The sequence below is a fragment of the Nicotiana sylvestris genome, chromosome 1 (genome assembly GCF_000393655.2).
Source record: "Nicotiana sylvestris chromosome 1, ASM39365v2, whole genome shotgun sequence".
Taxonomy (NCBI): domain Eukaryota; kingdom Viridiplantae; phylum Streptophyta; class Magnoliopsida; order Solanales; family Solanaceae; genus Nicotiana; species Nicotiana sylvestris.
This window is the reverse complement of record NC_091057.1, coordinates 115,999,721-116,023,196: the sequence shown is the minus strand read 5'-3', so window position 1 is coordinate 116,023,196 and position 23,476 is coordinate 115,999,721. Positions and strand designations below refer to the sequence as shown.

The window sequence follows — 23,476 nt, the reverse complement described above, 5'->3', positions numbered from 1 at the left end:
AATACGAGCCCTTAAGAACGTATTTTCCTGACGAAGAGGTAATGCATACAAATGAGTTGGAATTGCCTGAGGAACCGGGTTGGAAGCTTTTCTTCGATGGAGCTGCAAACGCGAAAGGGGTTGGAATAGGAGCAGTACTCATTTCTGAAACAGGACGGCATTATCCTGTTACGGCTCAACTACGCTTCTATTGCACCAACAATATGGCCGAGTATGAGGCTTGCATTCTGGGTCTGCGCTTGGCTGCTGACATGGATGTCCAAGACGTCTTGGTCTTGGGAGACTCGGACCTCTTGGTACATCAAATTCAGGGTGAATGGGAAACACGAGATCTAAAGCTCATACCATACCGACAATGCTTGCATGATCTGAGCAAGCAATTTCGATCGGTGAAGTTCAAACACATCCCGAGAGTTCACAATGAGGTTGCGGATGCCTTGGCCACCTTAGCATCAATGTTGCACCACCCTGACAAAATGTATGTTGATCCTCTACACATCCAGGTCCGTGATCAGCACGCCTACTGCAATGCCATAGAAGAAGAAGCAGATGGCGAACCCTGGTTTCATGATATCAAGGAATACCTCAGAATGGGGATATATCCAGAACATGCCTCTAGAGACCAAAAAAGAGCCCTTCGGCGTTTGTCGAATGGTTTCTTCCTCAGTGGAGGAGTATTGTACAAAAGAACCCCGGATTTGGGATTGTTGAGATGCATAGATGCCAGTCAAGCAACGACGGTTATGGCAGAGGTACATGCTGGAGTTTGTGGGCCACACATGAGCGGATATGTATTGGCAAGAAAGATCCTTCGAACAGGGTGTTATTGGCTCACCATGGAACACGACTGTATCACTTTCGTAAGGAAATGCCATCAGTGCCAGATACATGGAGATTTGATTCATTCTCCGCCAACAGAGTTACATACGATGTCAGTACCCTGGCCGTTTGTGGCATGGGCCATGGATGTCATTGGGCCCATCGAGCCGTCAGCATCCAACGGTCATAGGTTCATTCTAGTGACCATTGATTACTTCACCAAATGGGTTGAGGCTAAAACCTTCAAATCGGTAACCAAAAAGGCAGTGGTGGACTTTGTTCATTCCCATATCATCTGCAGATTTGGGATCCCAAAAGTGATCATCACGGATAACGGTGCGAATCTTAATAGCAGCTTGATGAGAGAGGTATGCCAACAATTCAAGATTACACACCGCAATTCCACCCCATATCGTCCCAAGGCGAATGGAGCAGTCGAAGCAGCCAATAAGAATATCAAGAAGATACTGCGAAAAATGGTGGAAGGGTCCAGACAATGGCACGAGAGATTACCCTTTGCTTTGTTGGGTTACCGCACTACCGTCCGAACTTCCATAGGCACAACTCCTTATTTGTTGGTGTACGGAACTGAGGCCGTAATACCAGCAGAAGTCGAAATTCCGTCCCTCCGGATTGTCGCTGAAGCCGGGATTAATGATGATGACTGGGTCAAAGCTCGATTGGAACAGTTGAGCCTGATAGATGAGAAAAGATTGGCAGCAGTGTGCCATGGTCAGCTGTACCAGAAGAGAATGGCAAGAACATATAATAAGAAGGTGCGCCCCAGGAAGTTTGAAGTAGGGCAGCAGGTATTGAAGAAGATCCTCCCACATCAGGTCGAGGCAAAAGGCAAATTCGCCCCAAATTGGCAAGGGCCTTATATCGTGACCAGAGTATTGTCCAACGGTGCTTTGTGTTTGACAGATGTCGAGGGTAGATGTGTCGACATGGCTATCAATTCAGATGCAGTCAAGAGATATTATGCGTAATTTCTTTAATTATGGCAATTTTTGGTTCATTTGTTTGTATTTGGCATTTATTGGATAATGAGATGACGGAGGCAATTCTTTCTTCTATCCAAACACTTTTAACCCTTGCTTCCCCCTTTGAGCCTTAAGTTATTCTTTCATACCCCTCTTTTGGAATCACTGATGAAAAAAAAAAGAAGGAAAAAGAAAAAGGAAGATAAAAATCATAAGAAATACAAAACCGTGGGAACTACGTTTGACCTGATTCCTCAAAGAGGATACGTAGGCGCCTCACGGCTCGGTCATAGTATGCATCATAGTGAATATAGGATGCATAATGTACATAGTGTGCATAATAGGCACAGTGTGCGTAACGCACATAGCGCAACATAAGTGTAAAAAATAAATTCCCCAAGCAAGAAAACTGGGGCAGAGGTTATGTTTTAAGTTCCAACAAAGGTTTGATTCCAAAAGTTGTAGCACATCACCCATCAAATTATTTTCATTTTTATAGCCTTTCTTTAACCCCACACCAGTGCCAACATCAACGTCCAAAAGACCTCCCGATCACTGTTCAAGAGATGCCAAGTCCGGCAAATAAGGCCGAGAATGATACACCGATCCCCAGCAAAGAAGAGGATCGTAAGACTGGTAATGAATTGATGGTCAAGGGAATCTCCAGAAAAAAGGGTCGTATCTACAACACCCCGATTCCCCGAAAGAAATAAAATGAGAGAGTCTTATCGGTGAAAACCTTCGCAGGCACCGAGAGGCGATGTAAGATGAGGGACATGAAATGAGAGAGTCTTATTGGTGAAAACCTTCACAGGCACCATAAGGCGCCGGGAGATGAGAGAAAAGAGAGAGTCTCATTAGTGAAAACCCCTCGAAGGGCACTATGAGGCGACAAGACAGATCAACAAAAGCTACAACATTCGAAATGGACACTCCTTTATCAGCCCCAGCAAATCAAACCATCGGGCAAATCGATTGATACAAATAGACTGGGTCAGGAATCGGTGGTGCACGTCATGATCACGGGGACCAGTCATGTCCTCCAGATAAGTTCTTTTGAGTTTCTTCTCCCACCAAAATATTGGTTCAGAAAGATTTTCTCCTTTTTCTATCTTTTATTTCTTTTCCTAAAATGTTGTCTTGAAAAGGATTTTTCAAAGCTTACTACCAGAGACCGAAGGGGAGTTCATCCAATGCAGGATAACACAAACAGTCTTAAAAGCCGGCCCTAGGCAATGCAATAATCGTGCCTCGCAGTTTTGGAGGAAGTAAGCTCCAAAGGGAATGGTTTCAGGAGTAAAAGTAGATTCCCATAGTATGTGCTTAAAGAAAAGCAGAAAAGGGAACAAATTGAAAACCAGCCCCAGCAGGCTAGAGACCCCCAATAGGCAATTTTGTCCACTAACTAATTATGGGGACATAGAGCAAGAAAAGGGGAAGAGAGGAAAAATCATCCGTCGGAAAGGCACCCTCTACCACCACGATTAAAACTAATTAAATCCTTTTGTCTGCTGCAGGAAAACAAAGGATTGATGATGGCAGCGAGAGGCAACGCCAGGGAAGTCACCAAAAACCGGGGGAGAAAATTTTCTACCGATTGTCAAATTTTCTCGGAAGAACGGGGAAACAATTTCAAATACTTTTAAGTTCTAGGTCGCCCACCAGTATAATGCGGGAATACATTTAAGTTCTAGGTCGCCCACCAGTAAAATGCGAGAATACATTTAAGTTCTAGGTCGCCCACCAGTATAATGCGGGAATACATTTAAGTTCTAGGTCGCCCACCAGTAAAATGCGGGAATACATTTAAGTTCTAGGTCGCCCACCAGTATAATGCGGGAATACATTTAAGTTCTAGGTCGCCCACCAGTAAAATGCGGGAATACTTTTAAGTTCTAGGTCGCCCACCAGTAAAATGCGGGAATACATTTAAGTTCTAGGTCGCCCACCAGTAAAATGCGGGAATACATTTAAGTTCTAGGTCGCCCACCAGTAAAATGCGGGAATACATTTAAGTTCTAGGTCGCCCACCAGTAAAATGCGGGAATACATTTAAGTTCTAGGTCGCCCACCAGTAAAATGCGGGAATACTTTTAAGTTCTAGGTCGCCCACCAGTAAAATGCGGGAATACATTTAAGTTCTAGGTCGCCCACCAGTAAAATGCGGGAATACTTTTAAGTTCTAGGTCGCCCACCAGTATAATGCGGGAATACATTTAAGTTCTAGGTCGCCCACCAGTAAAATGCGGGAATACATTTAAGTTCTAGGTCGCCCACCAGTATAATGCGGGAATACATTTAAGTTCTAGGTCGCCCACCAGTAAAATGCGGGAATACTTTTAAGTTCTAGGTCGCCCACCAGTAAAATGCGGGAATACATTTAAGTTCTAGGTCGCCCACCAGTAAAATGCGGGAATACTTTTAAGTTCTAGGTCGCCCACCAGTAAAATGCGGGAATACATTTAAGTTCTAGGTCGCCCACCAGTAAAATGCGGGAATACTTTTAAGTTCTAGGTCGCCCACCAGTAAAATGCGGGAATACATTTAAGTTCTAGGTCGCCCACCAGTAAAATGCGGGAATACTTTTAAGTTCTAGATCGCCCACCAGTATAATGCGGGAATACTTTTAAGTTCTAGGTCACCCACCAGTAAAATGCGGGAATACATTTAAGTTCTAGGTCGCCCACCAGTATAATGCGGGAATACATTTTGTCTGTTCATTCCATATTCTAGGTCGCCCACAAGTATAAATGCAGGCATGTCATTACCAATAGGAGACGCACTTCCTCAGTTTAGTTTCACCATAGGAGACGCACTTCCTAAGTTTAATCTTACCAATAGGAGACCCGCCTGTAGAATGGAGTTTGTTGTATGTCGAAGAAAAGAAGAAATCAGGCGTCCACCTGGAGAATAAGGACAAAAGCAAAGAAAAATCAGGCGTCCACCTGGAGAACAAAGACAAAGAAAAGAAGAAATCAGGCGTCCACCTGGAGAACAAGGACAAAGAAAAATAGAAATCAGGCGTCCACCTGGAGAACAAGGACAAAGAAAAGAAGTAATCAGGCGTCCACCTGGAGAATAAGGACAAAGAAAAGAAGTAATCAGGCGTCCACCTGGAGAATAAGGACAAAGGAAGGAAGAAATCAGGCGTCCACCCGGAGAACAAGGATAAAGAAAAGAAGAAATCAGGCGTCCACCTGGAGAACAAGGACAAAGAAAAGAAGTAATCAGGCGTCCACCGGGAGAATAAGGACAAAGGAAGGAAGAAATCAGGCGTCCACATGGAGAACAAGGATAAAAGAAATAGAAATCAGGCACCCACCTGGAGAATAAGGGAATACAATTGAAGTATTGAAGTCAAAAGCCCGCTCATATGAGAAAGGAGCACACTTAGAATCAATGAAGCAGAGGAATACAACAGGAATCTCCAGCAGGAAGCAATAAAATCCCCAGCATTCACAAAAGGCTGGTCAAAAAAGACAACAAGAAAACAAGAGGGGAAAAGAACCCAAGGTACGGAAGTGGAGAACAAGATGTGGTCCGCTCAAAGAACTAGCACCTACAACTAGCAGTATCAAGGTTCAAATCTGAAGTCTGTATGAAGCACCATTCAAGACTCAAGACCAAGTTTCAGAAGACTTACAGATAGGAATCCCTGTAACTAGTAGCTGATAGGCTTAGTTAGTCTTTTTTTTTCAGTCTTCATTTTTTGTTGTAACGACAGGACCGCGGACCGGAACCTCAATGGAACGACACCTCGATCGGCTCCTCACCTCGGTACACTTTACCATCTCTCTCATTCCCGAACTACACGTGGCCTGATTCCTGTATAACCAAGGATATGTAGGCAGCCCAGATACCAGGGCTTGGTCACATTCCTTTCCTTTCCGTAGTGTAGTCCCCTCCAAATAATGGTTGGGTCAAAAACACGTCTAGTCGTTCTTTGTCAGAAAACTCTTCGTGTTTCCAGTCAAAGAGGGGCAGCTGTAAGCACGTGATTTTTGACCCTCCCCGAGGATTTTCACATTTTTTAGCATAAATATGTAATTGGGTCTAATATAGTCATTTTAACTATTTTGCTTTATTTCGTTGCAAAAAGAAAAATCACAAAATATATATATAAATTTTAGTTTATGTATTTCTCATAAACTTGAAAAATACAAAAAAAATTGTACTTTATTTTGGTACTTTATGTAAATTCGAAAATTACAAAAAATATAATTCTATTAATATTTTATAGTCATTTTAATTTTGGAAAAATACAAAAAATATTACTTTATATTTTTTGTCTTTATTAAAAAAACGAAAATTACAAAAAAAATAGTTTTATTAATATTTTATAGTCATTTTAACTTTGAAAAATACAAAAATATTACTTCATATTTTATCCTAATATTTACGAAAATTACAAAAAATAGTTTTATTAATATTTTGTAGCTATTTTAAATCTTGAAAAAATATTTTAAAAAGATATAGTTTTGTTTAAATACTAATCTTATTTTTGGTAGTTATTTTGCTTACATAGGACTAGTTAAGCAACGTGTTCCTATTTTTCGGGTCCGGGCAAAAGAATAATATTCGGGTTCAAACTACCCGCTTTTAGGCCTAATTTTCGGACCTAGCCCATAATAATCCGAGTCCGCCACACGTGGGGAACACGGACGGAATCCCATACACGGGGAACCCCACCACGCGTGGGGAACACAAGCCTCGAACCCCACCACGCGTGGGGCTCATTTTTCTGGGCAAACCCATGCTAAATACACGGACAAAAACATGTTGAAGGGGAGAGGATTTTTGAAAATTTTGTTTTGGAAAAAACAGGTGCATCGTCTTCTTCCTCTCGTTGGCAAACCAGAGAAGCCATACCCAAACAACCACCCTTTCTTCATCCTCCATAACCATCGTCGTCAAACCTTCAGCTCCCATCACCACCATCACCCTCGTTCCCACCGTGAAACCACCATAAACAAACCCTACTCACTCCGTCAACAACCTCACGTCCAAACCCACCTGCTCGTCGACCACCTGCTCCAACAGACCACCCTCCTCCTCCCAGCTCCACCATCATCACTACCCAGTCCGACGAGTAGCAGCAGCGTCGTCACCTCCACTGTCCGAACACCACCCCGTCACCTTCCCCCAGCACCACGACCAACAGCAACAACCTAACCTCATCGTCAACCTCCAACTCCATTCCTTACCAGTCCGTCACCTTCACCATCATCACTACCCAGCTCCTCGACCTCACGTCCGAAACCAACAAACCACCAGCAACAACCCTACCCAAAAAACCAGTCGCGACCAGCTCCCCCATCGACTCCCTCACGTCGAAACACCATCACCCTACTGTCCAAACCACCGTAATCCAGCCCTCGACCACTGCCCCGACGACCACTGTTGTTCGTCGTCCCCATGTCCAGCGACGCCTCCGGCCATTAAACACTGCCCGTCGACCCCACAATCGTCGACTAAACAGTCCGTCAGCTTTACGTCAGGCAACCCTGCGGCTGTTTCCCCTATCCTCACGCCACTAGCTGAGCCGGAGTTCATGGAGGTGAGCTGCTCGACCTTGTGTTGAAGTCGAGTTCCAGTCCAAAGTCCAAAAGTTGAGTCGAGGTCCGGTGCGTCGAGTTTGTTCCGAGGTTTCGTCTTTGTTCCTCGTTCAGTGAGGTCCGGCTTGAGTTCCGTCAGGGTCGTGTTTGTCGTCCTGAGTTTGCCGAGGTTCAAAGGTTAGTAAACCTCAAGTATTAGATAAGGAAATGCTACGTTAAATGTTCGAAGATGCAATATAAAAAATTCGCATAATAATTCTCTGCCCATATTTCACTGTATGCGTTTTGCTTCATTTTTATGTTATGTTATTCTTGTTTATTTGATGTCATTTAATTAAGTTGGATTAGTTGTTCTATGACACAAGTTTGATGTTAATCGGTTCGCCCTTCCTTTTGCTTAGGTCCTTCGGACAAAATTAGTATTAGTACATGCTGTTACTACTCCCGAAACCTTCATTCGCTAAACTCCTTTTATTAAACTTCTAACAAGTTATGAGACTCTGGTCGTAAAGAAGCTGTAAGGTTTAGTATGGTTAAAGGCATAAAAATAGCATCCTTTTTTTAAAAATAAATAAATAAATAAATAAATAAAAAGAAAAACGAGACAAGCTTCGCCAAAAAATAAAAATGTACAGATTGCGGAGCCCTCATAAAAATATATGCATTAAATACTTAGATTCCGGGTCGGGCCGTTTAGCGAATTTCACGGCCCTACCCCAAGGTAATAATGCGCTAGTTGCTTCAGGCGCGCCTTTGATAATTTAATTTTCCTAAACTCGGGTGCACATTTATGTGACCCAAATCTAAATCTCAACGGAATCGAAATGTGTCTCTACTCACGGGTATATTGATTATGGCGTGGCCCGAGATGCATTTCCATGACGTTGTAAATTCCTTTTAATAATAAATGAGACGAGCCTCGACAAACAAAAATGTAGAAGCTGCGGGGCCCTCTAAAATGTATATATATTAAAAATACTTAGAATCCGGGACATGCCGTTTAGCAAATTTTACGGCCTTCCCCAAAATAACAATACGTTAGTTGCTTTAGGCGCGTCTTAATAATTTATTTTTCTTAATTCGGGTGCACATTTATGTGACCCAAATCCAAATCTCAACCGAGTCGAGATATGTCAATAACCACGGGTGCATTGATGTAACGTGGTTCGAGATATATTTTCACGACGTTGCAATTCTCGTAAAAATAATAACAAAAGCGGTCAAGAGTTTAAAACTTGCACATAGGTTTAACATGTACAAAATCAGATAATCAAGCCAAATATAACAGTTGAGCGACCGTGCTAGAACCACGGAACTCGGGAATGCCTAACACCTTCTCCCGGGTTAACAGAATTCCTTATCCAGATTTCTGGTACGCAGACTATAATATGGAGTCATTCGTTTCCTCGATTCGGGATTAAAATTGGTGACTTGGGAAACCCTAAACCTCCCAAGTGGCGACTATGAAATAAATAAACCAATCCCGTTTCGATTGTCCTTTAATTGGAAAAAACTCCCCTTCGCACCCCGCGGGTGCGGAAAAAGGAGGTGTGACAGCCATCAAATAAAATAGAGGTTCGACCTCGCTTGAACAACGACGGGGAGGCCAAGAGCCTTCGCCATCAAACACAAGAAAGGTTTGAACTCGCTCGAACAACGACGGGTTGTTATTTCGATAAGTTCAAAATAACACCCTTTAAGGCCAAGGGCCTTCGCCATCAAAAATAAGAAATGTTCGACCTTGCTCGAACAACGAAGGGTTGCTATTTTGATAAGTTCGAAATAACACCCTTTAAGGCCAAGGGACTTCGCCATCAAACATAAGAAAGGTTCGACCTCGCTTGAACAACGACGGGCTATTATTTCGATAAGTTCGAAATAACACCCTCTAAAGCCTAGGGCCTTCGCCATCAAATAAAAGAGAGGTTCGACCTCGCTCGAACAACGACGGGCTGTTATTTCGATAAGTTTGAAATAACACCCTTTAAGGCCAAGGGCCTTCGCCATCAAACATAAGAAAGGCTCGACCTCGCTCGAACAACGACGGGTTGTTATTTCGATAAGTTTGAAATAACACCCTTTAAGGCCAACGGCCTTCGCCATCAAATAAAAGAGAGGTTCGACCTCGCTCGAACAACAACGGGTTGTTATTTCGATAATTTCGAAATAACATCCTTTAAGGCCAAGGGCCTTCGCCATCAAACATAAGAAATATTCGACCTCGCTCGAACAACGACGGACTGTTATTTCGATAAGTTCGAAATAACAACCTTTAAGGACAAGGGCCTTCGCCATCAAACATAAGAAAGGTTCGACCTCCCTCGAACAACGACGGGTTGTTAGTTCGACCTCCCTCGAACAACGACGGGTTGTTAGTCCGAAATAACACCTTTTATAGCCAAGGGCCTTCGCCATCAAATAAAAGAGAGGTTTGACCTCGCTCGAATAACGATGGGCTGTTATTTCGATAAGTTCGAAATAACACCCTTTAAGGCCAATGGCCTTCACCATCAAATAACAGAGAGGTTCGACCTCGCTCGAACAATGACGGGTTGTTATTTCGATAAGTTTGAAATAACACCCTTTAAGGCCAAGGGCCTTCGCCATCAAACTAAAAGAGAGGTTTGACCTCGCTCGAACAACGACGGGCTGCTATTTCGATAAGTTCGAAATAACACCCTTTAAGGCCAAGGGCCTTCGCCATCAAATACAAGAAAGGTTCGACCTCTCTTGAACAACAACGGGTCGTTATTTCGATAAGTTCAAAATAACACCCTTTAAGGCCAAGGGCCTTCGCCATCAAACATAAGAAATGTTCGACCTCACTCGAACAACAACGGGCTGTTATTTCGATACGTTCGAAATAACACCCTTTTAAGGCCAAGGGCCTTCGCCATCAAATAAAAGAAAGATTCGACATCGCTCGAACAACGACGGGTTGTTATTCCGATAAGTTCGAAATAATACCTTTTAAGGCCAAAGGGCCTTCGCCATCAAATAAAAGAGAGGTTCGACCTCGCTCGAACAACGACGGGCTGTTATTTCGATAAGTTCAAAATAAAACCCTTTAAGGCCAAGGGCCTTCGCCATCAAACATAAGAAAGGTTCGACCTCGCTCGAACAACAACGGGTTGTTATCTCCATAAGTTCGAAATAACACCCTTTAAGGCCAAGGGCTTTCGCCATCAAATAAAAGAGAGGTTCAAACTCGCTAGAACAACGATGGGCTGTTATTTCGATAAGTTCGAAATAACACCCTTTATGGCCAAGGGCCTTCGCCATCAAATAAAAGAGAGGTTCGACCTCGCTCGAACAACGACGGGCTGTTATTTCGTTAAGTTCGAAATAACACCCTTTAAGGCCAAGGTCCTTTGCCATCAAACATAAGAAAGGTTCGACCTCGCTCGAGCAACGACAGGCTTTTATTTCGATAAGTTCAAAATAACACCCTTTAAGGCTAAGGGCCTTCGCCATCAAATAAAAGAAAGGTTCGACCTCGCTCGAACAACGACGGGTTGTTATTTCGATAAGTTCGAAATAACACCCTTTAAGGCCAAAGGCCTTCGCCATCAAACATAAGAAAGATTCGACCTCGCTCGAACAAAGACGTGTTGTTATTTCGATAAGTTCGAAATAACACCCTTTAAGGCCAAGGGCCTTCACCACCAAGTAAAAGAGGGGCTCAACCTCGCTCGAACAACAACGGGCTGTTATGTCGATAAGTTCGAAATAACACCCTTTAAGGCCAAGGACCTTCTCCATCAAATAAAAGAGGGGTTCGACCTCGCTCGAACGACGACGGGTTGTTATTTCGATAAGTTCGAAATAACATCCTTTAAGGCCAAGGGCATTTGTAAAAAAAAAAAGTCTTAGCCTCAATCGAATGACCACAGGCCGACATTTCAATAAATTCTAAACAGCATCGTTAAGGTTCAACAACCACTGGAAGAAAAGAAAAATTGGGACTCGTCAGGCGAGCCTCTATCTTGCACAAAAGCCATGAACAACTGGAATAAAAAGTGAAGTACAAGGCAAATAGCGAAGAAGAAAATTTTTATTTATGCAATGTCACAACGCGGACTATCACCGCTTACATACGGCCCAGGCCAACCAATAAAAAAGAGAAGAAGGAACGAGCAAATGACAATCAACGAACAAAATAAAAATAAAAGTAAAGCGCAACATTCTTCATTCGGTGTCATCACCGACGTCATCATCACCACTATCACCACCATCTCCACGAGGTTCACCGCTATCATCATCCGCACCCCCATTGGCTTCACGCGTTGCCATGTCATATCCACAGTTGATGCAAGTCTCGTGAGCCTTTGCTCGCGCCTCTTCGTATGCAGCCTCGGCCACGATGCCTGCTTCCCACAAACTCTTATATATGTCCCGCTGGGCTTCAGCATAAACCCAGAGCTCATGCATTTGGCGAGGAACGGCAGTAGAGGACGGCTCAACCTGGGTCTGTAGTCGTGCATTTTCCGCTTCAAAGGTCGCGACCCGATCTCCCAGAATCGACGCCTCCTAAACAATCGTTCCAATACGCTCTTCGAGCCTCGCCTCCCTAAGGGTAGTTGTCGCTCTCTCTGACTCCTGTTCAGATTGGAGTATGTGGATGGTGTCTTCTAAGGCCGCAGTCCTCGCCAAAGCCTCAGACCAAGCTCTCTCGATGTTCTCCAAACTGGCAACTTTGCTCTCCATTGCGGTCAACTTTCTCGTCCACTCTATGCTCATCGCCTCGACCTTGCCCAAGTTCTGGTCCATCTCTGATTACATCGACCTTAGCCTACCCTACAAATGTTCACACTCTGCCGTGACCCCCTTACCCAACTCGAGCTCCTCGTCCCTAATGCGAAGTTGTTCCTCGAGTTCACTCTTATTACGGATCGTCTGCATTAATTCGTGGTCCCTTTTTCCCAACTACTCACCAAGAGACTGATTACGGGGATCCGTCCTCAGTCGCTCGTGCATCTCGCAACATCTGTCACGGTAGTGACGGTACTTCTCCAGCATCTTCAAGAAAATCCTTCCGGAACGTTAGGCCTACGAATACTCTCCACTTCTACCATGTATGTCTGAAAATCATAAAGACGAGGTTAAACTAATGCTTTCTAATAGGGGGAAAGCTTAAAGCAAAAACAAAGTGCAACGTACCCTTAAGCCCATGGAGGCTACCTCGTCCCTCAACTCAGCATCAAGGACATCCCGAAGGGACTCATTCTCAGTTTCTGAGCATAACAGGCTGAACTGCGGCACCAAATCCTCCCTTTCCGCCAAGAGGTTAACACCGGAAGGGATCTGAAGGATACAGGCCGAGCCCCCCACATTAACCATTGAGTGAGTAAGGCCCTCCTCGAACATCCTGACATCGTCGGGATCCAGGTTTGACTCGGATTCATACTCGTTAACCACCACGCCCTTTCCCCTTTCCGTTGTCGAAGGAGGAGCACGACCCGCTGCAGAAGACGAGGGCATGTCTGAAGGCACAACAGCAGCACCAGAGGTTTGGTTCTCTACCACGACAAGGTGATGATCATCATTAACAGCAGGGACTTCTGGTTGAGCCAAGACGGCGGCTGGAGTTTCTGATCATTGATCACGAGCACCAACAACTTCAACAGTTTGCTCCGCCTCTACGAGAGGAGCCGCAACAACAGCTTCTCTAGAGCCCGTCGGGGGAGAGTCGTCCAGGTGAATCACTAGCGGGGGTGCCATCTCAAACTCTACTCTTTGTCTCTTCGACGGCCCCTCTTCCTCTCTAGTCGACGGTGACTCGTTCGTAGGACGGACAACATTGGTCGGGACCTCGTCTTGAAAAGTGGCCCTCGCTGGAGTAACCAAGCCGCAGATTCAACCAAAGCAGCCCTCGATGAAGGTCGTACAGTGGGTACGGTGACGAGGCGAGCGGATGCGGCCGGTTGACGAAAAGCTAGCTGAGGGGCCCTTGTTCTCTGCACCCTCCCTGGTAACAACGCAAGATGCATAAGAGGCTAAACAACAAAAGAAAAAAAAGAGAACTATAGATGAAGTCGCCATCTCACCTATAAGAGGCCTGCGTTCGAACCTCTCGTGAAAGGCCGACCATGTGCGAACTCCCATTGTATGGGGAAGAATGGCCTCTACCCATTCACGAATCCCTTCGACAAGCAGCGGGGGCAATCTTTATGGGGAAGAATGGCCTCTACCCATTCACGAATCCCTTCGACAAGCAGCGGGGGCAATCTCTCAGTTGCAAAAGACAAGACGGTTTAGCATCCGCAGAAAATGGCCAAACATTTCATTAATTAAAGACACAAACTTACGTGCGAAGTTCCATCTCTCGGGGAATCCCGTTGGGTCCGTCACGATGTGCTCGGTCCGTATATAAAAGTAGTTCTCATAGAAACGACGATTGGTTCTGTCGTCCATTTTCACCACCAGACCCCTCGACCCCCGAGGACGCGCATGAATCATCGTACCGCGAATCAGTTGAGGAGCAAAATGCTAAGTATATGGCCCAAAGTGACCTCGCGATCGGCAAGTTCCGCATACTTGAGCAGCATAAGAAACAACTTGTACAAATAAGGCGAAAGCTGAGCGGGGCACACCTTGTAGTAACGGCAAAAATCTACCACCAACATGGGAAGAGGAAGTATGTACCCTACAATGAAAGGGTAGGCATAAAACACGCAATACCCGGGACGGTCAAAGTGAACTCTGTCGTCCCTCTCCGCCGGCCGTATCTCGACGTAGCTAAGGATTCCCCATTGTTCCCTCAAATCTACAATCCCACTTTCTCTAACAATGGAAGCGATGGGTTCTGGCTCCGCTCCACCGCCGAAACTAAAGTTAGTCGCATCCCTCCCAGGGCGAGGCAGAATCTCATCCATCAAGGGAACCTCCTCATCCTCCACCGCATCCACCTCTACGGTGGTCTGAACAGGGCTTTCTAGTACCGGATTAGCAGCAGGAAGATCATCGCGAGAAGGATCGCCGGCCATTTTTAGCAGAAAACTCTCCAAGAGAAGTAATAAGAAGAAGAGACGAAAGGTTTCAGAAAGCAAGAAGGTAAGCAAAAATTCGAGGTATCAGAAAAATCAATATCTGAAGAACTCTCTCACAAAAATGACGAAGTGAATCAATCAAATGACAATTTCCCTTATTTATAAGGGACATAAATTCCCCGAGCACGAAACCCCAGAGTTGCCATTTGAATCTGATAGGGCACGAAACATTTCAATTTCCCAAAAATGTGTGTCATAATGGTCGCAACCACGAACCAACGCTTCAGTGCCAACCGGCGTTTCGATTCCGAAACCATAACAATGGTTCACGAATATCGAAAGAACACCTCCACTCCGCCAAAAAATCCACAGAATGCGACTAAGGAATGGAAAGTTGGGGGTCAGATTTCTATCGACTTTGCTACAAACATGATCCGTCCGTTGAGCCCGACAAAGGACGACCCCGACAGACGGAGGGACTAACTGTATTGGTCAAAATCTGACCATCACGACCAGGTTGCCCATGACCCCATTTTCGGCAATCGGGTAGTGAAAGTCAACAGAGTCGACTCCATTTCTCCTCCGAGATACCAGACAAATCGGAAAGAGCAACGCCTAAAGCTACGACCAGAATGCACATTTGACCAAAACACGTCAAGTCACATTGAGAGTAAAGGGATTTCGACTATATATAGCCAAGGAAGGCTTTCGATAATGGGGGCTGGATTCCCTTAGAAGGGAAATCTAAAGAAAAGCTCCACTCCGATATCCTAAGAGAAAAGAAAAATAATTGTAATTCTCTCTTCTCACTGAGTGATGTTAAATTTTAATAAGATGATCGATATTTCCTTTGTCACTTATGTAATCATCATTATTAAATCTTTCGATCTAGAATTACCTAAGTTTGATTAGGATTTACCCCTTCGTCTTTAATTGATTTGTTCAAAAAGAATTTCAATATCTTTTGAGTCAAACAAAAACTACTAAGACTAATTGAGGGGAACTTGTTATTTTATTATTGAATTTACATAAGATTAATATCATGCTAAATTCACTGAAAAGGTAGTTCACCATTGACAAATTTTTCCTTCATAGAAGCAAGAAATACCAATATAATAGTGCTTCACTAATCGTTTATTATTTATCTATAATATAAGGAAAAGGTCGACAACAAGCGTGGGATGTTACTTGCGAATATGGAGAAAAACACTTTCTAAGTACTTGATTCAACTAATTAATAATTATTTATTTAAATAAACATTATTTAACTAAATTAGTCTTGTCAATGTGCCGCCTTATTTGTTTTCCCCCTTAATTTGAAAAAAAAAAAAAAAATGGCCACTACATGAGATGAGACTTGTCATATTGATTGTCCCTTGAAATGGAGACTTTAGATGAGATGCGTTGGAGCTGCTGGAATGAATTTCTTTTTATCCATTGTATTCGCTCGAGAAACAAAAAATACCTTATACTAATAGTATATATTACCTTAACCTACGGCATTTCAGATCCCAATGCTTAATTAATTAATTAACTAAACTCTTTTTTCTTTCTTTCTTGAGCATGTCTTTGACACAGGTCTTTTTAACCATGCTGTTTTGCCTATTTACATTTGACAGCTTGAAACTTGTCCCCCGGTCTATGCCACCATTGTCATTTTCTTTTTTCTTTTTTCCTTTTTCCTATAATAATTATATAAAAAAAGAGAAAATCTAATGGTTAAAAGTAAGTGTTCATCGCCCAACTAAAAAAGGAAAAATGACATTTGTATAGCCGCTGTAAAAATAATAGTCGAAAAAATGTATAAAATTTATATATTTTATATATATATATACATTATGTATGTTATATACAAAAATTATACAAATTTTGTATACTTTTCGGTTACCAAATATAAATAATTTTTGGCGTGGGCTAAAAGTGATAATACCCCTTAAAAAACTGAATTTACTTCATGTGATCTTGAGTTTTTGTTATTTTTGTGTCTTCGTGCGGTGTAGTTAAATTTTTTCCCAAGATAGATTTTGTAATTTTTCCCCTTTCTAATCCTTAATAATATTAGAAGAGACTTTTAAACGATCCCAAATAGTCGTATGTACCAACTTTGAGAAAGTCTTAAGCCCAAATTGTCATTGAATACGAGAAAAAATAATTTATATATACTTTAGGTTACTTTTCAAAACTTTAATACTGGACGTGTAACATAGTACTTAGTATATTTTATTTTTTCTGATGCATCACCAAATTCCCCCATTTCTGTCTTTACCCTTTCTTCTAGTTAGTTCCATGAAAGTTGAATATGGCCAAAATCAAGATTTCTTATTCAAGCAGTGGCGTGAAAAAACAATGCATTATAAGGTAGTTTAATTTAAGAAGCATTTGAAACCCACATTATAAAATTATAAAAGTACTAAAAACACAATATTTTCTTGCCTTTTAACATATGGAGATGGCTAAGAAAAATGAATTAAAAAGAGAGTTCAAATGATAGAGAGAGAGGAAAGAGAGGTCTTACAGTTGACAATTTCAAGATCTGATCCCAAGGCTCGTCTACTTATTTATATATGGATTTCGTACAGGGCTCACATTCCTTAAGAAGATGATGTCAGTGTTAACTTTTCTATTTTTAATTAACCACTTCCAATTCATAATCAACTAAGTATTTTCCTCTCTGTATTAGATTTTTGGTTTATTCCTATTATGTCAAGATTTCATTAGAGGTTCTAAAGTATATAGAAATTATTTGAGGAAAAAAGGTCCATATATGTATATATATAATTATTCTTGATTTAGAGTTCCATTAGCGGTCAAGGTCAAAAATGAGTTTTTTTTAAGGTGGTTATGTATAGAAATTGAATTTTCTCCAAAAATAATTCACCAGTCTACTGAGTAGAGGGGGACTATTAGCTACATTATTTTTAGGTAAATTACTTTAAATTTAAGAGAACACGAGTTATGTTGTTAGTTTAGGAACACATGTATACAGAATGCTAACTAAGTTTTTTCGATGAGATTAAGTTCTGTGTTTACTGAGTATATAATCTTTTTTATACACCATCAAGTAAACTTGACATATATACAATAACATGTAAGTTCTAATATCAAGTCTAATATGGTAACTCCGAGAATACAACAAAAACCTGCTATAGCCAACCAAATTAATTAATTGATGATGCAAATATTATTTACATTGTTAATGCTTAAAACTTAAATCATTTATCTTTGTATCTTCATTTTCCCAGATTGTTTACATCAAATTTGGCAATGGACTCGAAATTTTAAGCAGAAAATAAGTGTTGAAGCATGCTCTATTTACATAGAGTCGCAAGTCTAATTTATATAGTGGGATGCCTATATATAGGTTATAGAATGTTTAATAAGAGAATGTGGGAAACTGTTGAGGGTATTCAAGTAATTTGACACTGTAATATATTGAGAAGAGGATGCCCAAGAATGCCAGACTACTGACAGTTCCTAACACTTTATTAGTCTTACTGGTATTATTCTTTTTAATTTAATTAATTTGTTGCTACTTAATTAGCTTGTATTGATGAGTCTAATTTAAAAAATGCAATTAAAGTCAAAACTTAGATGCGTCCTTAATTAGATGTCCAATACTATACTTCTTTGAGATGAGGGAATTGACTTTGGTGCCTCAAAAGCAGTACAAATTAGATAGATATAATTATCTAAGATAAAAGAGAAAGAGAGAGAGAGATATCAAAGAAGAGGCTGCAGCTATAGCCAAAGTTTTCTTGTTTTTTTTGTTCCAAAATGGAAAACAACAAATCTGAAAATGATGAGATGGAAATTGATCTCAGCTTAAAGCTTGATTCTCGAGAAGAAGAAATAGAGCCATTAAATGAAGAAAATCAATCATCAGAATTAGTGAATGCCAAAACACAAGGAAAAGACCAAGAATTGTCAAAAGCTGAGACATCAGGAAGCTCAAAAACAGAAGAGGTACATATTTCATCAATATTCTCTTTTGTAAATTCTCACATTTTTCTGCATGAAGTTGTAGTTTCTTGATTGCTCTTCAAGACTAATGTATATTGTTTTTTTCTTGTGTCATCAGTTATCGTTGTTACAGACGGAGATGAACAAGATGAAAGAGGAGAACAAGTTTTTGAGGAAGGCAGTTGAGCAAACCATGAAAGATTACTATGATCTACAAGCAAAATTCGCCATAATTCATCAAAATAATCACGACAAGGTACGCATGAACTTTTGCATCAATAATGCTATAGAGTTTAATCATGGTATGGAGATTAATTACCTGTTGTTATAGGTCAACTTTGCGTAAAAATTCTTTATAAGCCAGTGCATAAACTCCATGCCAAATAGTCTCATGAGCTAAATTAAGCTTGATATCTAATTATAATCTAATTCTATATGATGCTAATTACTATTGTTCTTTTTTTTTTTTTTTTTAATATTTTGGCTATGTATAGGATCACAGAAATTTTCTTTCACTGAGTGGAAATGATGATACGACAGAAGGGCTGACGAGGAGTCCAAAAATCTTGGATATTAAGAATAGAAGTCTATCACAAACATCACAAGAACTAGATGATATTATGGATGGTGATCAATTAGGGTTGTCATTGACATTGGTTAGCAGTAACAGCAGTATTACTACAAACAAATTAGTGGAAAGTACAGAATTAGAAGAAAGAAAGGAGAAAATTAAAGAAGATAATGCTGCAATTACTACTCAGATACAAAATAAAGGCAATTTGCAGGGAGGATTAACAAGCCATGTGACTACTGCTTCTCCACCAAACAGAAAAGCTAGGGTTTCAGTCCGGGCTAGATGTGAATCAGCTACTGTGAGTTCAACATATACTAACATAAATTTTCGATTTTTTTTTTTTTGTTGTTGTAATGAAAAAGAAGACATGCAAAAATAAATAATTAAATTCATATTTTTAGATGAATGATGGATGCCAATGGCGGAAATATGGTCAAAAAATTGCTAAAGGAAATCCATGTCCTAGAGCATACTATCGTTGCACGGTGGCGCCCGGATGTCCGGTGAGAAAGCAGGTATGATGCAAATTCTTTTTGGATTTAACTTATTTATGAAATTTGTCACTATTATTAACTGTAATTTAATCTGTTGTAATAGGTCGTGTGTTAGATTGCTAATTTCACTTATCATGGACAATTACTTTTAGTTACTTCCTTCATTTCAATTTAGATAACACATTTTTCTTATTAGTCTGTTCCAATAAGAATGTTACATTTCTATATTTAGAAATAATTTAACTTTAAACTTTTTATTCTACTCATTTTACCCTTAATGCGAAGCTTTTGCCCCTTAAACTTTTAGCACCACATGTTTCAAAAGTCCTCTTCTTTTTTTTCTTTTAACTTTGTGTCAAGTCAAACTACGTCATCTAAATTGAAACGGAGAGAGTATCTTTAGGTGATATGGTAATGTAAAAGCCAGGATATATAAGTAAACTATTTAGAGAGAACTATTGGAATTCAAACAGTGTTTTAATTTAGTTACTATGAATCATATGTATATATCTCTAATATTAGAATTTGTTATCAGGTGCAAAGATGTTTAGAGGACATGTCAATATTGATAACAACATATGAAGGAACACATAATCATCCTCTTCCAGTGGGTGCAACAGCAATGGCATCAACAACATCAGCAGCAGCTTCCTTCATGTTGGTGGATTCAAGTATTAACCCTCTTCTTAATGGAAATATTAATCAAGCAGTTAATTTCCCTAATTACCATAATAATGCTCCTAATTATAGTCATCACATTCCAAACTCTTCTTCCTCTTCTTCACCTTATTTTTCCAATTTAAGAAACAACATCCTTAATTCTAGTGATCCCAACATACTTCTTGATCTCACCAAGAATATTTCTAATGACCATCATCATCAATTTCCCTTTGTAAGTTCTTCTTCAAACTCATCAGCAACAGCAACAGCAAATCACTTGAGCCAATATTCTTGGATGCCTAAATTACCAAGCAATAATTATGATGGGAACAGTAATACAATTGTGAACAACCTTTTTACTGGTCCTAAATTACAAGGCGATCATCATCATCATCAAAATGGTAGTAGTAATCCTATATTGGCTGAAAATATGAGTGCCATTGCTACTGATCCTAAATTTAGGGTTGCTGTCGCCGCCGCTATTTCTTCACTCATTAATAAAGACCAAAGCCATCCAATTAGTACTACTATGCCTTCTTCTTTGGGAGATCATGGCGAGAGTAATGGTGGCTCTGTTAGGCATTCCCAATGAAAATCACAGCACACAGATTGTACGTTGACTACGGATAAAAGATTGAATGATACTTCGTAGGTTTTCAGCCGATTTAAGATTTAAACTTGATGGATTTTACATTTGTAGTTTCTAAGATTGAACTTATTGTAATAATTATGGTTCATATATAATATTTATCAAAATTTTAGTATTTTTTTACATACATACTGCACAAAGGTTACATCTGCATTTGAACTTGAGCGAGAGTAGTACTAAATGGGTGATCCTCTCGTGTTACATTTTTCATTTATTTTTTACATAGTCAATGCTAATATTCAATTGTCACGTAATTAAGTTTGTCCAGGTCCAGTGACATTTATTTTTGACTTTTTGGTTTAATCAAATAAGTATCATTTTACTTTCTTTTTGTAAGTCACCCTGGTAGAGGGTTTCCATGTGAAGCATTGACTGATGCAAAACTCAAGGAGTTGGATCTTTAAAAGGTTTGTTTAGCACTTGTGTTAGTATAACACAAAATATACTAATTAATCAATCGTCCACGAAAATAAGTCGCGAAATTGTCTTAATTACTGTAGTATTACTACAGAAATCAAGAAATCGAACTATACATGCGTGTAATTGATTAAACGTTTTCTTTACTGCGCTTTACCGGCTGTAATTTGTTATATTGTCCTATATAGTTATGCTGAAAATTTATATGCACTCGGTATTTATATCAAATTAAGCAATCTAACTTTAGCAGTTAAAAATTAAAATAAATATATTACTTAATTATGTTTAACTAATAAATATCTGGATGAAAGCTACTTTTTCCTTTTTATTGGATGAAAGCTACTTGTTTATATTTCTTAGCTATGAATGCAACCTTATCAGCTCGTATGAAAAAAAACTCGTGAATGCAGAAATTATTACCTATATAACTTTAACCTAAAACAACAAATAACAATTACCCAGTAAAATCCCACATAGTGAGATCTGGGAGGGTAATGTGTACGCAGACCTTACTCATACCCTGATAGGGACAGAGAGGCTGTTTCCGATAGACCCTCGGCTCAAAAAGACAAGGGAAAAAAATAGTCGAAAAAATATATAACTTTAACCTAGTCGAAAAGATATTAATATAATGGAGCTAGCTAGTGGTACTATTTTGAAATATATTTTCGATATATCGAGTAAATGGTTAAAGATTTATTGGCGACTTTCTTTTGGAAAAGGTGATTTTTTACTTGTAAAATGTAATAAGAGAATATAGCATTATTGAAATTAATTTGAATATACAGAAGCATTCCATATCCAAAAAGGTACCGAGGACATCCTAATTAACTATACAATAAGTAATTGAAGGTCAGTGAAAAAATAAATAAATTGAATTAGTTAGACACCACCAAAGTAGTGGTGCAGCAGATCGGGTTGCTCTCCCCTTAATTAGAGGTCTCGGGTTGAAGTTTTGGTTATGGAAACATCCTTGGTAGGGAGCGCTTTCCCGGGGATTTGCATTTATACCCAAATTTTGGGTCACCTTTTAACTTATACCCGCTTTGCAAAGAAATTGCAAGCGTACTCATTTTTCGGGTAACTTCAGATATACGGACCTTTTAACTTATACCCGCTTTGCAAAAAAAATTGCAAGCGTACCCACTTTTCGGGTAAATTCAGACATATGGGCCTGAAGTAGCAAAGACAATCACGCAAACTTCAGTTCATAACAATGGTAAACTTCAATTCAATAAAACTACAACATGTTTTGGCTGAAGTTTTTGTTTTGTAATTGCTGAACTTCAGCATTCTAGGAGCTGAAAGTTTATTTAGTATTTGCCGAACTTCAGCATTCTAGGAGCTGACGTTTGTTTTGTATTTGCTGAACTTCAACATTCTAGGAGCTGAAGTTTGTTTTGTATTTGCTGAACTTCAGCATTCTAGGAGCTGAAGTTTTTATTTATATTGATGAACTTCAACTCGATTATTTTGTAATTGAAAACGAAAATATGTATACTGTGATATAAATTTACGAGCATCTTGTGCTAATTCATTACCTAGGCAAAAAATGCATCCACCTAACTAGAAACAAAGGAGACGAAGTGCAAAAACGATGCATCAGCATTTTAACATGCAGCTAGAGCAGAGAACAATGAAAGAATCTGCATGTTTCTTGCTATGTTCACAAAATGCCTCTTCTATTGAAAGTTTGGAGGTGAGCGGCAGTTGAGCGGAAAATCTTGAGAAGAAGAAAATGAAGGAGGAGGAGAAAGAGGCCCGAAGTTAGAAAAAATTCAAAAATAGCCAGATTACAAGTGGTCATTCATATATAGTCACAGTTTCAAAAGTTATCGAAATTTAGTCACTTTTCATGTAAAGATAAATCTAAACAAAAACAGTATTCAAAATTCGAAAAATACTCCAACATAATATACTGGAGTTCCAAAAGGTATACTGGAACTCTAGTATAATATACTGGAGCTCCAGCAAAGTATACTGGACTCTAATAAATATAATGCACTTCCAGCAAATTGTACTGGAGTTCCAGTATAATATACTGGTCCAACTTAATATGCTGGAAGTTCATACACAGGTGCACCGATCTCCAGTATATTATGCTGGAACTTTTCGTGTTGCAACAAAATAGTGGCTATTTTTCAATGATTTTACAAACGCTGGCTATTTTTGAATGACCAGTCCAAAACTGGCTAGCCCGTGCTATTTTTACTCTGAAGTTGTTTAAAAAGTAGGTACAAGTTAAAACTTTTTTAAAAAGTTGATATAGATTAAATGGGGGCGACCAAATAGGGTGCCCCGTGCAATTTTTACGCGCTTTTTCACGAATGGGGCCCTACACAACGCAAATTCGAATATAGTCGGGCTTCAATACTG

General features: G+C 40.2%; 1 protein-coding gene across 1 annotated transcript; it reads left to right on the top strand.

Annotated features, from left to right (window-relative positions):
• Window positions 1–18,041: 18,041 nt before the first annotated feature.
• LOC104246766 (probable WRKY transcription factor 9) lies at window positions 18,042–20,808 on the top strand. The gene is made up of 5 exons (XM_009802647.2): window positions 18,042–18,309; window positions 18,425–18,562; window positions 18,801–19,178; window positions 19,282–19,395; window positions 19,910–20,808. The coding sequence occupies exons 1-5, from the start codon at window positions 18,121–18,123 to the stop codon at window positions 20,624–20,626; spliced, it is 1,536 nt and encodes a 511-aa protein (XP_009800949.1). The 5' UTR covers window positions 18,042–18,120; the 3' UTR covers window positions 20,627–20,808.
• The last annotated feature ends 2,668 nt before the right edge of the window (window positions 20,809–23,476 follow it).